This window comes from Clarias gariepinus, chromosome 19 (genome assembly GCF_024256425.1).
Source record: "Clarias gariepinus isolate MV-2021 ecotype Netherlands chromosome 19, CGAR_prim_01v2, whole genome shotgun sequence".
NCBI classification, from domain to species: domain Eukaryota; kingdom Metazoa; phylum Chordata; class Actinopteri; order Siluriformes; family Clariidae; genus Clarias; species Clarias gariepinus.
In genome coordinates, this window is record NC_071118.1 from 28525720 (window position 1) to 28546059 (window position 20340).

Sequence of the window (20340 nt, forward strand, 5' to 3'; positions counted from 1 at the left end):
GTATTTATGTGTGTGTTTTTTTTCTGTTTGTTAGTTTGTTTTTTTACTTTTTAAAGAAATGAACATTTGTGGGAAGACGTTTATTTGTGCATGAGAGAAGCTGTTTAACGATGGTCGTTTCATAGGCTGTCTTGCTGCTGTTCAGTAGACTCGTCCGATGTTTGTGTAAAAAAACCCACAAAAATAGTTATTGTCAATAAACAATACGAGAAAACAAACCTGAACTCTGATGTACTGTGGGGTTTTTATCTATCTGGCATTTAACGAATTGCAAAGATTGTTATCACACATACAGTATCGTAAAGTGCTGGGGTATTTAGTTATTGTTTAATTAAAGTATACTCATACCAACACATGGCCATTGAGAACTTGCTTATCAAAGTATAGATGAATAAGGAGGGGGTTTGTCCATTGGCCACACATTTTTATCAAACCTGTAGTCAGATAAAGGAACATTGTGGCATGTAAATGTGTGACAATAGTCGGGTGGATCAGGTGTAGATGTAGAGGCAGTTTCAGTAATGATGCAAATAAGGTAGAGCAGATCCGGTAACAAAACTTATACTGATGGAAAAGCAGATGGGTTGCAGATCAGGTAGCAATGATCATACAGATGGTAGTTTTGTTTGTGACTGGTACCCAAGGGTTGCAGATCAGGGAACTATTATGACATGGATGGAAGTGCAGTGAAAGTTGCACAAGGGATGCAGATCAGGTAACAATGACAGATGGAAGTGTTGGTTACAATAGTTACACAGAAAAAGGCAGATCAGGAAATAATGATGCCAGATTAAACGTTTGGTTGTGACACTTGCACAGGAGATGCAGATTAAGTAACAATGAAATCACGTATACAGTATAAGTGTTGTTAGTGACAGTTACAGTATACAGGGAATGCAGATCAGGTAACAGCAGTGAAACAGATGCAGGCATGATAACAACATGTACAACACAGTTATCATTACTGACAAATGATAGAAACTGGACGTGAAAACACACATTTATGTAACCAAAGCTCTGACCTTTGTCTCTGGATCCTCGATTTGCACGCAGGATTTAAAGAAGCCAGTAACATCTCCATCCTTCTGTAATCACATCTCCCGGCCGTGGTATTTAAACATGGTCCATCATAGCCGACCTGAGAGTGCAACGATGCTGCAGGTGAGAAAGACCGCTGTCCTCTCCACCCTCGGCCTCTTCTTCTGCTCCTGGACGGCTGCATGTGGACTCAACGTCACCGCCAGATGTGCTCGGGATGCTGTGATGTTCCTCACAGAACTGAAGAGAAATCAACCTGACAAATACGCAGTGCTCAGTAAGTCATAGCCTCATCCCTAAATTGTTATAATTATATTACTTCAAAAATTGATGATTATTACAGTACATTATTAAAGAACTGATAAAAAATAATTGATAACTGATAATCTTTTATACAGTAAAAAAAAGAATTGGTCCTTGTTTGCACTTAATGATCCATTCTTAATTTAATTAAACAATATATTGATTGGGTTTCTAATTATTATATTATACTATAGTGGGGGTGTGTGTGTATATATATATATATATATATATATATATATATATATATATATACACACAGTCCTGTGCAAAAGTCTTAGGCACATATTATATGCTGTACTAATTTTGTTATATATGTTTATCATGTCTGTATAATTATGTACAAAATCATTTAGTATTTCCATATATTAATTAATTTTTTTTAATAAATGATAGAATCTTTTAACAGCACTAATGGCTACAACACGGTGGATTTTTATACATTTATAGTTACATTTACAGTAACGTTGTGTTATATGACAAAAATACCAAAAAGTTAGGATAAAGATATAAAAATGTCATAGAAGAAATCATGAAGAGAAATATGAGATAAATTTGATTATAATCAATCTTTTTTCAGTTTACAAACCGTTAAACAGCTGTAAAGTAACCAAATTGCAAAAAAATAATAAAATTAGGCTTCATAGAGTATTTGTTATTTTCGTTTCACTTTATACATGTAATATAGCGTCTTGGAGTTTTTTGGTGTATGTTTTTATAACTGCTAACAGATAAAACTGATAACAGATTTGTTTTGTGGCTGCAACTATGAATTAATTGTTACTGTAAATAGATACATTTATTGTGCCATTCTGTAATAATTTAACAACTTGCTGTGTTATACAGTACAGCGCATCCGGGAGGTATTCACAGCGCATGACTTTTTCCACATTTTGTTATGTCACAGCCTTTTAAATTAAATTCATTTTTTCCACAGAATTCTACACACAACACCCCATAATAACAACATTAAAATAGTTTCTAGAGATTCTAGAGATGCAAATTTATTAAAAATTAAAAAATTGAGAAAGCACATGTACATAAGTATTTACAGCGTTTGCAAAATTGTGCTCAGGCGCATCCTGTTTCCCCTGATCATCCTGTTTCCCCTGATCATCCTTGAAATGTTTCTGCAGCTTAATTCGAGTCCCCCCTGTGGTAAATTCAGTTGACTGGACATGATTTGGAGAGACACACACCTGTCTATATAAGGTCCCACAGGTGACAGTTCATATCAGAGCACAAACCAAGCATGAAGTCAAAGGAATTGTCTGTAGACCTCAGAGACTGACTCAGTAGACCTGTCTCCAGTTACAGAAAAGGTTACAGAAAAATTTCTGCCTCTTTGAAGGTCCCAATGAGCACAGTGGCCTCCATCATCCGTAAGTGGAAGAGGTTTGAAACTACCAGGACTCTTCCTAGAGCTGGCCGGCCATCTAAACTGAGCGATCGGGGGAGAATGGCCTTAGTCAGAGAGGTGACCAAGAACCCGATGGTCACTCTGTCAGAGCTCCAGAGGTCCTCTGTGGAGAGAGGAGAACCTTCCAGAAGGACAAGCATCTCTGCAGCAATCCACCAATCAGGCCTATATGGTAGAGCGGCCAGACGGAAGCCACTTCTTAGTAAAAGGCACATGGCAGCCCGTCTGGAGTTTATCAAAAGGCACCTGAAGAACTCTCAGAGCGTGAGAAACAAAATTCTCAGGTCTGAGGAGACTCTCTGGCTGCTTTACCCTATAGGCCTGATTGGTGGATTGGTAATTTATTAATATAAAAATTTAAAATTTAAATTTAAATAAATTTAAATGCAAGTTAACTTGCCAAAAAAAAAAAATCCTCTCGGCCAACTGCAGATTAAACTAAAAGCATTCTATGAAACTTGAGGTTCAAGTGAAACCTACTGTATTAATGCTCAGAGCAGACGAGTCTATTTGTAATGAGGTAATACGAGAGCTTGTTGACAGACGGATAAAGTGTCTTGAAAAGCAAAAAGATTATGTTCAAGACGACGATGTATTCGTCTTTTTTAAAAATTTCTTTAAAAAAATTCTACAGCCAGAGTGCAGATCAATTTTGAAGAAACTAAAAATCAATTCTATATTTAATTGGTATCCGATGAGACCGAGCCAAGACAGGAGTGATGTGTGGTCTGTTCTTCATTCCTGTCTGGCTGCTGAGTTCTTGATCCATTTGTTTTCCAGCCAGGATGGAATGAGGAAACCCCAAGTACGGGGAGTTACAGTAATGAGACTAAATAGGCTTTAACTTCAATATTATAACTGTTTATCTAAAAACTGCCCCCTTTTTTAGAAACTTCTATCGAACTATTGTTTTCGCAAGTCAATCGTACTTTGCTTAATAATGAATCTGTTCCACGGCATTAAAGAGTCGATCAGTAAATCGTCTCCTCTGTGGTCTGATCAGTGTATGACGCATTCGGGAAGTTGGGCAGCGACGTCGAGGGCGGGAACGTGAACAGAGTCGGCTCTGTGCAGGAGTGTCTGTCCGTTAAAGGCCCTGGATTTGGAGGACGATACTGCCAGGTCTTTCTCAAACAGGTACCTTTATTTAATACTTATGGAAGGAGTCTCCAGTCTTAGTGGTTTGTACCAGTCAGAGCTGAAGCTGTAACTTTGCCTTCACAACTTTAATTTGTTTACATCTTACAAGTTTACATCCGAGGTTTGTTTACATACAAAAGAGGAACACTTCCGCACTATTGCACTTTAAAAATGTACGATATCACTGCTGTTCATCGGGGTCATGTGACGCTCCATGACGACCCTGTACTGCTGCTGTCTGCACATTCCACATACTTTATATACTTTATTTATACACTTCTTATTTTTTTACATTCTTACATTTTATATTCTTTACATATTTCTCCTTTGTACCTTACTTTATTTTATTTTATTGTAACAATAAAATAAAATAAACTTACTTACTTCCATTTCATGGTCACAAACATTGGTGTAAGCGTTTCACTGCGTATCATCCTGTGTATGGTTGTGTATGTGACAAATAAGAATATGAATTTGAAGACAGATAGACTTATTTAACAAATTGTGCTTTTCTTTTCTTGACGAGGAAAAGAAAAAGAAGCAAAAGTCCAGCTTCCAGCGGAGTAGGTCAGGATGATGTGGGAAATTGTTTCCTCTGTGTTTTCACGTTACTGATAACACAATGTTGTTATGTAGGGGGCGCTGGACTACTTTGTAGGTATTTGTGTTCCTGATTCCTGCAATGAAGCAGACGTGAGCACGCTTATTGTCCATGGTGAGAGATTTATTTGAAATCGAACAAAAAATAACCAAAATCTTTTGAGTCAGACAAAAGATAGAAAACTAAACAACAACAATTAGAGCCATTATTAAAATCATTTTAAGAAAGGGTTCCTCTGCTGCCTAAATACCTAATAAATACCTTATATTTATTAATTTAAATTAACCTCACTGGATCTTACATTTATTTTTGTTGAAAACTTGTTGAGAAATATAAAAATAGACTAAAACTTTATTTCAAAGCCTGTAGTTTTATTATAATTATTGCCAGAGTGTTTGTACAGAATTAATCAGTAATATATATTATTATTATATTATAATTTATACAAACACATATGATATATATATAATTGTATATATTATAATATACAATTTGTGTGTAGAAGATTTCCTACAGGGTCGGACCCCCGTCATTCCTCTTGTACCGGATCCGTTCACATCAGAACCAACACTGGACTTTCTTATGACTCAGTGTATCAGAAAAAACATCACACCTGACCTGTCTGCTGTAGTGTGTCTGTAAGTCTCTCTCTCTCTCGCACACACACACACACACACACACACACACACACACACACACACACACACACACACACACACAGACACATATTTTTCCTAAGATCCTCTAATTAGCATTGAAGCTACTGTATGTATCTCACTAAAAATTATTTCTCTGACTCAGAGAAATAAAAACCTTCGTAAAACTGGCTTCAGACGACCGTATGAGGCCGAGTTACCCAGTTAGTGAAGACGTTCTGAGTGTCGTGTGTGAATCCCAACCGCATAAAGGACGAGTGTTTCTGGCCTAAAGCACATGAACCACAGCCGGTTTAATGAAATGCATTGAATAAATAATGTCTTTTTTACAAACATGCCATGCTTTGTTCTCAGGTGTGTGTGTGTCGTGATGGTGGCTCTGCCGCTCGCGGTGACCGTCTGGGTTGCTCTGGTCCAGTGGAATAAAAAGAGAAAAGCCCGGTCAGAGGTTGAGCCCCTGAACTATGGAGCGATTCTGGTCAACAGTTCAGCCAATCAGAGCAAAGAATGCATTTTACTCCAAAACACACAACAGAGGGAGCAGGAGGGTCAAGACACAGGCTAGTACACACACACACACACACACACACACACACAGATAGAGAGAAATCTATCTGAACGAGAGAGAGAGAGAGAGACACATTTCCATGTATAGATTTGATGTCACACACATTCCCATATACAGACTCATTGAGTTCCATATTTGGCCTCAATATCCTAATATATTCCAATATGTGGTCGTAGCCCAAAAGCTCAAAGCATTTTACCTGTTATTTGTTTTCCTGTTTTTTTTTTCTTCTAATAAACATATATACTGTAAGGCTCAGGATTGTGCAGTATAGAGTGAAATATCCCCTTTTTCAGCACTAAATCAGCAATATGATGAACTGAATTTTATTTTATTTTAACTGACTATGCAAATATCAGTTCATGTGTTTATATGGTTGTTGTCAGTTGTTTCTATGACCAAAAAGAAATAATAATAATAATAATAATAATAATAATAATAATCTGCTTATTTTAAGAATTCAACATTTTGCAGCTTCATTCCCATATTCCAGCCAAAAATTTCCATATATGGTCTTGATGATGCCCACATTTTTAAATATAGAGTCATCAATGCCCACATTTCAATCACACCCACATGGTGCCCACATTTTATTACATGCACTTGTCCACATATGGTCTCAAATATATTATGTATACATTTCCATATATTGCCTTAATAAATATTCCATATATGGACATGTACGCTTAATAAAGAACAATTTATTTTAATTTAATTAATTACATTTAAAACAGACTCAATGCAACTGACATTTCTATATATGGAATCAATGTCCTCCATTTGTCCGTATATGGACTCAGTGTAACTAACATTTCCATATATGGACTTAATCACAGCTACACGGTACTCATATTTCCATACAAGTGCATGATGACACCTATACAGTATATTCATATAAGGACCCAATAATTCACACATTTTACTAAATGTCTCATTTTTTATTTCCTTCTGTGTCTCGTGTGTGTCTCTCTCAGGCCATGTGATGTCGTTCCTGCGTTCGCTCTCCGTCCGGGTCCGTGGTCTGTGTTTCGGTGACGGGGAGTGCCACGGTGTGTGTTCCAGAAGCAGTTATCCGTCTCTCAATGGTGTTCGTGTTCTCAGCCTCTTCTGGATCATCTGTGGACACACAGTGCAGCTCAGCGCCTGGAGCGGCCTCGGTCCGAACTGCACACACACTCACACACACACTCACTCACAGAGAAAGAGAGAGAGAGATAACCATATGCTGCGCGGTAAAATAGTATTTAGAGCTTAAAATAGAGTATTAGTGAAGGGTCGTTCATGAACGATTGGTTCTTTTTGAACGGATCTTTAATGTGACTTAGAAGAACAAGTCGTCTCGGAGAGTGATTCGTTCATTATCTACTGGGCGCACATGCACAAAGCATAGCAAAACCTTCATAGGTTATGTACAGGAAACAGAATTAAGTAGTTACCTTTGAGTCTTTGGTCCGAGTCATTCGTTCCTTTGTCACGCGACTCCCATAGACACTATGTGGTGCGATGGATTCAAAAGAACGAACGACTCGGACTAGAAGATATAAGAGTTGAGCTACTCGTTCAGTTTATTATAATATGGCCTTAGCTGCTTTTTATTATTTTCATTAATGGAACTATAGCCTAAAATTTGTGTATGTAGACGTGTTGGGGGTCTGTTTATTAAAAATGTAACATTTTATAATTGAACTAAATGACTCAAACAAAAGATTTGTTCATTTTGATGAGCGAGAAGGAAAAGATTAAAAGAGAAATGAAGCAAAATCACAATGTGTGAGAAATAAACTACAGGAATTTAGCACAGATTACATTCTTATCTATCCATATATACTGTATATATAATTTTTTATCTCTTTATAAATACAGTTAGTGTTCAGTGAAAAGAAGTTAGCTCCTGTTGTCACTTTTGTTATAGCAGCTATAAACATTATTTATACTTCATGCAAAATATAACATTATTATTTTGCATGAAGTTGATAATTACAATACACATAAAAATTATGTTGTAGAAAATTAATCAACGCCTCCTGACCAATTAGAACCCAGAACTGAGCAGCAGAGTGGTGTGTAAATGTTGTGTGTTCTGCGTTTTAGATAACAGTAAGCGCTGGAGGGCGGCGGTGGAGGACAATCCTCTGTACGTGGTGGCTTTCAGTGGACCAGTTTATCTCGCCGTCGATACGTTTTTATTACTTGGGTAAGAGTGGCAGGCGTATAATGTCATCTCTGTCTCGTATTAGTAAAGAAACTTAGGGCTGAAATAAATAACACCTGGTTTATTCATTTCATTTATTAATTTTGTAAATGTTTCTAATGCATGTTTTATGTTTTTTTTATTATTATTATTATTATTATTATTATTATTATTATTATTATTATCATTATATATTTTATCATTATATATTTTTATTAATATTTTTATCATTATTCTTATATTTATTCCTTTCATTTGTTAATTTTGTAAATGTTTCTAACGCATGTTTTATGTTTTTATTTTTATTATTATTATTTATTATTATTATTTTCCCAGGGGTCTCCTGAGTGCAAAGTCTTTTCTTGGCTGCGTCCAGAAATCGGATGACAAGCTGAGCCTCCGACTGATCGCTCACTTCCTGTTTAGAAGGTTCAAGAGGTTTGGGATATTTAAGACTTGTATTTAAGACTTGTACCTGTATTATTTTATTTAAAAATAGTTCATTTGCATAATATTTTATTAAATGTTGTTTAATAATTAAAATAAATAAATAATAAAAAAAACTTTTATGAAATATACATATATTTTTGTGGAACATGATTTTTACATGATTAAGCTTATTCTGTATTATTGTAGAAATTGTATTTAAATGTATTTTTGTATTTATTTTTATTGTTAATCATTATAATATTATATTTTGTATTATATTGCATGATGGTGCTCTAAAATTATTTTTATTATTATTATTATTATTATTATTATTTCCTTTATCTTTTAAAAAATATTTTCCATTTATTTTCTCAGTAATATTTAATACAAATATAAATTTCATATTATTGTTTTATAAATATATTTTGTCTTTATTTTGATTAATAATTTATGATCTCAGACTTCCTGTGCATTTTCTCTCTTTCTCTCTCTCTCCCTCTTTCTCTCTCTCTCTCTCTCTCTCACACACACACACACACACACACACACACACACACAGAACAAGGAATACATTTAAAAGTAAGTACAGTAAAACCTTGGATTGTAAGTAACTTGGTTTGCTAGTGTTTTGCAGAACGAGCATAACTTTTTTAATAAATAAAAAAAATCCTCTTTGATAAACAAGCAAGGGCTTGATATACAAGTACATCGCAATCGCTCTGTCTGCCGAGCGTCACATGATCACAACTGAGCGAATGGTTCTTCATCTGTGTTTCGATTATTTCTTATGGGGGAATTTCACTGTGATATACCAGTGTTTTGGTGTACACACACACACTTCTGGAACCAATCATCCCGCAACCCAAGGATTAACTGTATAATTAGATGTTTTCATGATTTTTTTTTTTAATGATCCCTTTTTATGTGTGTGTGTGTGTGTGTTTCCAGGATCCAGCCGCTGCACCTCTTCATCGTGTGTGCGATCGTTGCACTCTTCTCCTTCCTTCATGAAGGTCCGTTCTGGTTCACAGTCGAAGACCAAATACTGAATTGTAAAGAGTTCTGGTGGTCCAACCTGCTGCTCGTCAACAACCTGATTACCATCAAACATACGGTTCGGATCTCTCACACCTCACACACTCACATACACCCTTAACTTTCACACACGTTGTCTGAAAAGGTCCGACATGTTCGTCAGTATAAAAATTACAGATTATATTGATACACACACACACACACACACACACACACACCATTACACACATTAAAACTATAAATAAAATATAAGAATATAATAAATGTTTACACAGTACTGTATGAAACTTTAGTGTAAACATATGTTTTTCTTTGTTTGAAGTGTGCACCATGGACTTGGTACCTCTCAGTCGATTTCCAGTTCTATGCAACGACTCCATTCCTCATTTTCCTCTACAGACTGTGAGTTCATGCTTCTAAAACACACCTGTATTCGTCTGTCAGTGCCTACACAGTGCCCGAACTGATACTGAACTGAAAAATGCCACAAAAATGCTGGATACCATTTAGGAACAACTTTTTATTGAAAATATATACATATTTTTAAAATGAACTATATATTTGAGTTTTACATAAGTAAATAAGTAAATAGGTGATGAGCCTATTACGTTGATGAGACTCTTAGCCGCAGTAAAACATACGAACGGTGCAGACATGAATGTGAATGATGATCCCGAACCCTCCGCAGTCGTTTCTGTAAACATTCAGCAAGTGAAACGCCTGGTCCTTAAAAAACGATATATAACTTGTCATGGACTTGCAGGAGAGACGCAGCTGTCTGTGTGAACTGTACACACAATCATTCACCAACACCACTTGCACATTACAGGAACTCGGCTGAGAGTTATCGCCACGTACCCCTGACCTCGCTTTCAGGCATTTCCACATGTTTGGGTCATTAAAGGAGTTCCTGGGAGGCCGGTGTTGTAACGTAAAGCCGGCAGTTCAATCATGTCTCTGGCTTACTCAGAAAACTTTTTCCCTTAATAAAAATTTCAACCAAGCACTAGTGAGACACTGGGATAAGTGCATTAGTGTATTAGCAGATTATATAGAGACATAAAGGGAGTTTTTACTCCTGTTCTGTTATTCTGCACAATCAAAAGTCCTGCTTTGACTTAAACGCTATTGGTGTAATTGTATCAACGGACACTTAACAATAATCTTCCTTTGTTTTTTTTTGTTTTTTTAGGAATAAGCGTGTGTTGGTGGGCGTGGCTTTCACAATGTTGGTGATGTCGTGTGTTTCTAGTGCTTTAGTCACTGAGTTTCTGCACCTACCTGTTCACCAGCCCACAACACTGTGAGTAAACCTTGCTTAGTCACTAAATACAATCTCACACTCTTTCTATGTCCTTGCTCGTAACGCACACACACAAAATGCTCTTATCATCACACAAAACATTCATTTCTTTTAGTGTAAACCTGAGCCAGAGGTGCCAATATTTTACACCTTGAGTTTGTTCTGATTCTCTGCTGATAATAATGATAGATTTAACATAATAAATTAAATTATAAATTATAACAAATAAAAATAAATTAAGATAAATTGCACTTAAAACAATTATTTCGTCAATAATGAAAGATAAAGGTCTAATTTGATATTGTGCATTTTTAATATAAGAGCATAAAAATGTAATCTATCTTCTCTTACTTGATGCATCAGATGTTTTGAGTATTATTATTTATTAATAATTTAAAAAGTTGGTAAAAAGCTGTAACTTTCCAGACGTCTTCACGACGGAGGAGTTTACACTTTGCAATTTCTTCATAACAAAAAATGGTAAACTTTATTATTAGGCTTTTAGTAACGTCAAGAGACTTTAAATAAAAAAACGAGGCTGGTGAGAGAACGGGTGTTTATAGCTGCTATAACAAAAGTGAGAACATGTATCATTAACAGATCAGATATTAACAGAACATTATGAACATTCTGCACCTAGTATGCAAAATCCACTTTTAGTCATGTTTAGACGGTCAGATTTTCTCCCTACTGTGACCTCGGATAAGAAGTGGCCCCTCCCCTGGCTTGTTGTTCAGCTCTGCTGTTCCTTGGAGGGGCGTGGCTCAGCAGTAGCTCATTTACATAAAGACTGTATGAGTGAAATGGAGGAGATTGAGGTATAAAAAATGCTTTATCTGAGATGTACAGTATTTTAGCTGGAGCATTAACACACACACACACACACACACACACTTTCAGAGGGTCTCTGAGACTTGTGTTCCCTGTGTCTGAGACTAGTTAAAACAATTAATTAAAACTTGAATAAAATATAAAGTTATTTAAATAAAAAAAAAGTATTTAGTGACAAATTGCTGTAGAAATAAGTTACTTTCTTAATAAGTTTACTCTCATTTGATTGCTATTTACTGTGTACAAGAACAGTAGCAGCGGCGTGTTCAGATCAGCGAGCAGAGCAGCAGGCATCACGTCATTTATTCATTTTGAGTGATGGATGGTGTAAATGTACTTGTCTATGTGTTTCTCATCGTCTTCTCTTCAGTGAATATGAAAGTTACTTTGAGTATTACTACAACAAGCCGTACACCAGATATGGCCCGTACCTGCTGGGCGTCCTCGCGGGGATTTACACGGTGACCAAGAAGGAGGATCTCATAAAGCAGCGGGTAATGTGCATTAAACAACAGAGGAAATACAAAGAGATATTTTGGCATAATTGGGAATTAGCTTAGAGATCGCCACTAAAGTCTAAAGACGCCTGTGTTAAAATTTATACTTGATTTCGGAAGGCTGATGAAAATAAGTTGAGATGAGTAAATATTATTCAGTACACAAGAAGAGTTCATATGCTTTGACTTGAGTCAGTTCTCACATGTGAGATTTTAAATGCCTTTACTATACAATATACTGTAGTTACAGTAACATAAACTCTGCTCCATGCCTCCCTTTAGTTTTCAGGAGTATTTAGTAGAGATGGGGGAAAATTGATTCTGCAATGTCTCGCAATTTTCTTTGTTTGTGTGGAAATTTGTGTGTCACCACAAAACAAGTTTGTATCAAACGAATTGTTTGATTTATGGTTAGCACTGTGGCTTGGCACCTCCAGGGTCCGGGATCGATTCCCGGCCAGGCTCGATTCCCCTCTCTGTGTGTGGAGTTTGCATGTTCTCCCCGTGTTTGGTGGGTTTCCTCCGGGTTCTCCGGTTTCCTCCCACAGTCCTAAGATATGCAGGTTAGGCTAATCGGTGTTCCCAAATTGCCCGTAGTGTGTCTAGTGTTTGTTTTTTTATATTTGTTCGTTTTTGTTTCTGCTACAGTTTGTCTAGCGTTTATTTTAACGCGACTCCATTTGCATCTACGTCCCATCCTTCTTCCTCAGTGGCAGGCGGCTTCCGGTTGGTTCGTCTCTCTGTCCATCATGGCTGTGATAGTGGGATCTGCTTACTTGCTGAGGGGTCAAGGGTCACCCGGTCACACGGTGTATCAGGGGCTCCATCGCTCACTCTGGGCCCTCGCCGTGGCCTGGGTCATCCTCGCCTGTGAGCAGGGATACGGAGGTACCAGCACAATCACCATGTGGTCCGGATCAGACCACACGAACGTAACGGAACCACAGCAACCGGTTTATTCATCACATACAGGTTACTCGCCATGAAATTGGGTGCTCAGTAAACCTTCCGTCTGTGTGTGTGTGTGTGTGTGTGTGCGCGCAGGCTTTGTGAATAGGTTCTTGTCCATGCGTGTGTGGGTTCCTCTGTCCAACATCAGCTTCGCCTGCTACCTCGTTCACCCTCTTCTCATTTTACTCTACGACTCCAAACAGGAAACTCTCCTCCACTACACTGACCTGAACTTCGTAAGTGTTTTCACGATGCAATATATATCATATAATACATATATACATTTTTTATATACAGTGTAATCACAAGACCTATTGTTGAATGACGCGCTCTCTCTCTCTCTCTCTCTCTCTCTATCTCTCTCTCTGCAGTTCTATCTGTTCCTGGCTCACTCGGCCCTCACCCTGGTTCTCTCCTGGGTTCTCACTGTGCTGATTGAGAAGCCCTATCAGCTCCTGAGCTCACCTAAAGCATAAATACAGCAACAAGCCGGACTGGAGCACGATGGACTGAGAGTTACTCACATGCAGTGTGTGGATATAAATAAATGTAAAAAAGTCACTTCATGTTTGTTTGTTTTTGTACCTGAACAACATAAGTGTAAGTGTGTGTGTGTGTGTGTGTGTGTGTGAATACACATGAACATTGTGTTTTCAGATGTCACACGTTGCTGTTTGATGGTGAGTGTTGGGCAGAAAAGCGCAGCGTCAGTTTTGGCATTTTATTTGATCAATTTCCCTCTGAAGCTTTTATTCCGTGTTTGTTTCTGGACTCCTGCTGTTGTTCTAAATGAAAAAAAAAAAAACCATCAGAGACTTATAAGTGTTTTGATCTACGCGCTGGTGGTTTGCAGACCGCATGCTGACTCGCATAATCAACATTAAAAGACCTCTTAAGTTTTTAACAACAAGTCATTTCAAACGTTTGATGTAAATGAACTGATTTTAATATTGCTGTACATTTATAATCACGTTTCCTTACGAACAGGTTTGTGGAACTCAGTGAGGAACTGTGTATCGAGTGGGCAATTTTGCTTTTTTTAATGGTGTGTGTGTGTGTGTGCATCATTGTTAGCCAGTGATGTATCAAATATAAGAAAATTAAAGGTCTGCTTTAATAAAACACAGGTTTGAAAAGGAACTGAGAAACTTTTTCATGGAAGCTAAATTATGTAATATTTCTTTTAATTGGTTGTAAGTTAATAACTGAGTTTGGCTTCTTATTTAACTTATTCAATGTATTTAATTAAGTTTGAAAACTGATAACGCCTGACCAAAGCTGAGAATTTGATACCTTTAGAATTTTATGTAGTATTTTAGTAGATATTTAGGAATCATATAACAATTATTACAATAATTGTGTAAATGTAAGTGTAATTAGGATGTGGACAACATCTATAACAAAGAATACAAAGTAATTATAGATATAAAACTAGCAACAAATCAAATTTCAATATAATGTTTGTGGGAAAAAAAACAAAATAATTGTCTAGAATTATAAATACAGGATGTTACACTAGGCAAGTAAATGGAGGAGGAAACCTGAACAGGCCATGCGTGGTATAATAAATGTTTATCATGCACGACATATATCAAATTATCGAAAAAAGTAAGTGTGTAAATAAATAAATAAATAAGCAAACAAACAAACAACTTTTGTGTTGAGTGCATTTGAACCACACCTGATTTAAAAGGACTGTTCTCCAGAGGGTTTCTTAGTGAGACAGCGCCCTCTTGTGGATCATTTGAGATTATGTTATAGTTAAGGAAGGTCAAGAAAAATGTACCAAAAAATAAATAAATGCCTCTCTCATGAAGACCTTCCCAGGAAAACAAGGCCCAAACTGAGCTCTGCTGCAGAGGAGAAGTTCATTTAGAGTCACCAGCCTCAGAAATCACCAACTAACCTCAAACAGCACCTCAGATTAGAGCAGTGGTTCTCAAAGTGTGGGGCGCCCCACTAGTGGGGAATAGAGATATGACAGGTGGGGCGCAATGAACGGGAGGGAATTAGTGGAAAATAATATGAAAGTACCTTTTCTAATTCATGCTTTTCTTTATTGATTTTTTTCATCTTTATTTTCTTTATCGGACACTCGAAACTAAATAATGACACACAAAGAAATGGATTATTAATACAAGTAAATTAAAATAACATCAGAGAAAAAGTGGAACCATAGTGCAACAATAACGGTTTAACGTCGGCATGTTGATTGCAGAGGAACAATATATAAGGAAACATTCGGTATTATATATGTCATTTCATTTATTTCAATGTGTATGCTGATGTTTCTGTGTTTTTGTTAAACATTAATATTTTATCAGGCAGTACTAGTCTGGCATTTCTAGTTTCCAGTGCGGCAACAAAGTTGCTTTTTGATCCTTCAGGCGCTGAACAGAAGGGAAGATCAATATCGTTCTACGCTTTTTGTTGGTGTGCGGCGTTTTGCGATGATCCCTAAATCATTCGTTGTGCCGTAGAGAATAATGGTGTTTATAATTTTAAACATGTATAATTTAAGGCGGATGTAGCTTAAAGACAGTGTAGAGAGGAAATATATCTGGGTATCTTATTTGCGGGTTTATTTACGCAGCTATTGAATTCGGAGATGCGAATATCAAACTAACTTTACCGCGGACACAAACACGTGTTACGCGCTAAAATCCCCCCCTGCCACGGATTGACCCCCTACATAATCTCTATCAAATATTATATTAGGACATACATTCAAAGGTTTATTATAATCAAATATATTATTACTATTATAATTAACCCTAGGCACGTGACAGCCGTCGAGACGATTAATACAAATTCCCCCAAAATGATTATTTTATGGCACATTTATTTTGCAGGGGTTTGTCAATGTACAAATAACAAATTATTTATCACAAATTACACTAAATATTGTTTGTGGTGAAAAATGACAGGAAATTATTTTTATTATAAAATAAGCAATATAAAAATATACATGTGGTATATGAAAAAATATATAATTTATATATTTTGCCCCCTATACAACCTTTTTTTTATATTGCTTACTTTATAATTAAATTCATTTGTTATAATTTGTAATTTGTAAACCATAAACCTATGAATTTAGGTGGGCGATCCGTGGCCTAGGTCGGGGGCATTTTAGACCATAACACAGTAGCGTACTGTATGTAGTGAGCATAATAACATCAATGGATACATTTGTTACATGGACCACAAATAAGCAGGTGATTCAGCATCATCAGCCTAATCAACCAAAGATCCAGCCGAAAGGAAAACATGATGAAGCCTATGTTGCGCTTGAATTCATGGTGGGGATGGTGAGGGCAGAGGAGAGACCTCTGTGTGTTTTGTGTCTTAAACCGCTGGCAGCAGACAGCATGAGACAAAGTAGGAAGACACTTATCGACAACATCTTTTTTTGAAAGAAAGCTCTAGATAAGTGACGAAGTAAGCCTGTTATAACAATTGCACGTGTATTTTAGTTTTGAACTTGGTGTTATTTGATCTTATCGGTTTAGAAATTGATATTTCAATAAATAGTACACTTGGCCGTTTTCGTTATCATTTTGTTGACAAGTGGGGCTTGAAAATTCGCCCACCCCCTTAAGTGGGGAATGACAGAAAATGTTTGAGAACCACTGGATTAGAGCCGTTATGAAGCTTTACAGAGCAGAAGGAGCAGATATACATCTCAATATCAACATTTTGATTTATACACACTCACATCTCATACAAACTTCAATAACAATGCGACAATGTCAATTGTTAAAATGACTATACAAATAAAATTTAATTGATTTGAATTGAATATCAACTGTTCGAAGGAGATTATTGTGTATTTTGGATAAACGCCTTCAGTATAAAAATAAAATAATAATCAGAAACGACCGTGGAGTTAGAAGAGGTGTACAAACTTGTAGTAGGTAGTGTAGGTAGTGTGTGTGTGTGTGTGTGTGTGTGTATACCTGACCTTGTGCCCCTTGGATCGGCTTCGGGCCCCAGGGACCCTATAAATGATAGACATAGTGGAAAATGAATGTATGAAAAATAAAATAAATAAATAAATAAATAAATAAAACAGAGAATAAATATTGAAAAAAAAAATGTTTGGAAAAAAAGATGAGAAAAGAGGATTATTATTTCATTTATTTAATTATTTAATTATTTATTCTATAAAAGAATAAGTAGGAAAAGACCAAATACAAAGCCAAGAAAATACAAAAGACTGAGAAAGAAAAATCAATATTAAAATAAATCCATAGGAGGAAAGAAGGGGAAAAATCCTTGTATCAATTCAATTCAATTCAATTTTATTTGTATAGCGCTTTTAGCAATTTTCATTGCCGCAAAGCAGCTTTACACAGTCAAAAGAATTATTTAGGTTTGTATGAAATGTGAATTTGTATGAATCAAAATGGTCAGTTTGTCCCTGGTGAGCAAGCCGAGGGCGACAGTGGCAAGGAAAAACTCCCTGAGATGGTAATAGGAAGAAACCTTGAGAGGAACCAGACTCAACAGGGAACCCATCCTCATTTGGGTGAAACAGAAAGCAGTAAATGATCTGCATTATTACAGTGTGTAGGGTGGGAGGCAGTTCAGCTATAATAGCTGATGTTAATTGATGTTAATATGGAGTCCAGGTAGTTATTGAAGACCCAGGTAGACTTGTAAGAAGTTCCAGTCATGAACTATCGAACTGTCAAGTCCCCAGAGAAACAGTTGCCAACACCAGTCAAGGCCAGAACCATTTTCTAGGTGGAGAGAATCATTCCCAGACACCAGACGCATCCCAGAGAGACACACGGGGCATCCATGTGACGAGATCTTCAGCCAGAAGCGGGGCACCAGGATGGGTCAGACAGGTCCGGAGGGCAGCGGGAGTCTGGATCACTGGCAGCTCAGGAACGACATGTGTAGCTCGACAGAGAGAGAGAGAGAAAGAGTGAAAGGGGGGACAGGAGGAGAGAGGAAAAAGAAAGAGGGGGGGAAGAGAAGAAGAGGAGAGATGGCAAGTTAGGTATGGTCACAGTCACACAATGTATAATGTGAATGTATATTAACTGTAGAGTGCAAGCAGAGACTCCGGCAGAACTAACTATGACAGCATAACTAAAAGGGAGAGCCAGAAGGAAACACAAACATGAGGGCTTCCTGACATGTAAAGCAAACAATCACCTCACCGTCAGCAAACCTGAGTGATCAATGAGAGTGAGGAAGACAGCATCCAAACATACCAGTTCACCATAATACTCTACGTCCATGAGTCCCCCAGATCTGCTCCTTTACCTATGGCAAATCTATTTATAAAAATGCTTGGCTAAATAAATAGGTTTTTAGCCTGGACTTAAACACTGAGACTGTGTCTGAGTCCCGAACACTATTTGGAAGACTATTCCATAACTTTGGGGCTTTGTAAGAAAAAGCTCTGCTCTTGTATCAGGATCGTAGAGGCAGAACAGGCCGAATTAGTTTAGTTTGTAGTTAAAGAGATTTTAAAATTTCTTTCGATTCTATGCACACAGACGAACTTCACCATTAATGTTGGTTAATTAAATACTTAATGTATACCTAATGTATTTAATTAAGTTTAGCACATAAGTAACACTCTAAATTAGGATAAAAAAAAAACAGATAAAAAAAAAGTATATAATAAAATGAAATTTTATGTCACCTTTATGATTTTATCCTCACTGCTGTTCAAGGTGTGATGTGGCTCAGTGTGTTGATGGTCGACAGTTCGAGTCCAAACTCCACCAGGTTGCTGCTGTTGGGCCCCTGAGGGAGGCCCTTGACCCTGTGTAATGGCTGATTCTGCGCCCTGACCCCAGCCTACTAATAAAGCTGGGATACGTGAAGAATGAAAAATTTCACTAATGTGCAGTAATGTATATGTGATGAATAAAGGCTGAATTTAACCTCTTTTGCCCTTAGTTTCTGAAGCCTACAGGGGGCGCCACATGTCCTGTAGTTCAGAAAATCTAATGATCAACATAAGTGTCGGGGAAATGAGAATAAAAAACACAACACAAAATGAGAACACGAATCAGAGTGTTTATGTTCATGAGAGAATTCTAATGAGACGATAAAGACAATTCGCATTTCGTTTATTTTTGTTTGGTAGAATTCGCTAAATTCACTAATACTCACTCTAACTCATCTTTTATATAACTTTATCCTGTGTACATGTCTCAGGAGACTTAGGGCACGAGACAGGGTGCCAATCCATTGCATGGCTCTGGACACGAGGACACAGAGGGCGGGAATCGAACCCGGACCCTGGAGGTGCAAGGTGACAGCGCTAACCACTACACCATCACGCCGCCTGAACCTGTAATAGTTAAAAGCAATTTGCTTAAATTTCAGAATGTTTCAAAAACATAGGACCCCCCCCAAAAAAAGTAATAAAGTGTAACTTAGTGTAAATTTCCAAAACGCCTCAGACCTGGGCTTCACACTGTTTGTATCACAACACGTCTTTGATCTTCTGAGAAAATACAAACTAACTAAAGTTGAAAGATGGAAAATTAAACCCTTTAGTTGACACCTCACACAACCACACACACACACACACACACACACACACACAGGCGTGCACATATTCACACGACTCAGGGTAGAGCTGATCAGGTGTGTGTGTGTGTGTGTGTGTGGTTGTGTGAGGTGTCAACTAACATACACACACCTGCACATAATTACATAATGATGTTAAATTTGCATGCGCAGAGGAAGGAGGAACATAACAGGGTTTAAACAGAAGAAACAACAAACTGGTGCTGCGATGAAGCCAATGTATGTATTATAGAACAACACGTCTCACTTATTTATCTGTTTATAGTCAGGTTTAAACTTGTTAATTCCTGTTGTCGCTGCTGTTATAGCAGTAGTATGTATGTACACGCTCCCTCACCAGCTCCTCTTCATTTCATTCTCCTGAAGTTAAAATAAAGAATAAATGAAAAAGCTCTACAGTCGGAGCTGGAGAATTAATCAACACCATCTGACCAATCAGAGAGCAGAACTCACCAGCGCGGAGGTGTAAAAGCCAGCACTGGACAAAACCTGATGGAACGAGAAAGAGTTAATGAGCTCCCAGTGACTGGAATAAATGTTAAAAGTGTTGATGTTCAGGAAAAAAAGAAACTAATGACGTTCAACTCCGGCGTTCAGGAGACCAGACGGACAGGTGGGAGGTTTTAATGTTCTCTATTTTTAATGTTCTCTATTTTTAATGTTCTCCAAGGCACCAAAGCACATCGTTGAACAACACACAACACCCTGGGGCACATATGGAAATATGAAAAATATACACACACACACACACACGTCCACACGCCCAAACCACAAAGCCCACGTGCATGTAATGTGTTTTCAGCCTCTTTTCGGTGT

General features: G+C 37.2%; 1 protein-coding gene across 1 annotated transcript; it reads left to right on the top strand.

The window, feature by feature from the left end:
• The first annotated feature begins 1119 nt into the window (after positions 1-1119).
• Positions 1120-13436, top strand: oacyl (O-acyltransferase like). The gene is made up of 15 exons (XM_053478036.1): positions 1120-1315; positions 3762-3895; positions 4535-4613; positions 5002-5137; positions 5510-5715; positions 6698-6880; positions 7815-7917; positions 8251-8352; positions 9292-9457; positions 9701-9780; positions 10571-10681; positions 11883-12006; positions 12720-12897; positions 13054-13196; positions 13332-13436. Exons 1-15 carry the CDS (start codon positions 1120-1122, stop codon positions 13434-13436), a joined length of 2046 nt encoding a protein of 681 aa, XP_053334011.1.
• The last annotated feature ends 6904 nt before the right edge of the window (positions 13437-20340 follow it).

Excerpts from the sequence above, each read along its gene's own strand:
- oacyl (XM_053478036.1), top strand. The coding sequence starts at position 1,120 with ATGGTCCATCATAGCCGACCTGAGAGTGCAACGATGCTGCAGGTGAGA. Across the intron at positions 5,716-6,697 it reads GCAGGAGGGTCAAGACACAG|GCCATGTGATGTCGTTCCTG; the intron begins GCTAGTACACAC and ends TGTCTCTCTCAG. Across the intron at positions 12,007-12,719 it reads AGGATCTCATAAAGCAGCGG|TGGCAGGCGGCTTCCGGTTG; the intron begins GTAATGTGCATT and ends CTTCTTCCTCAG.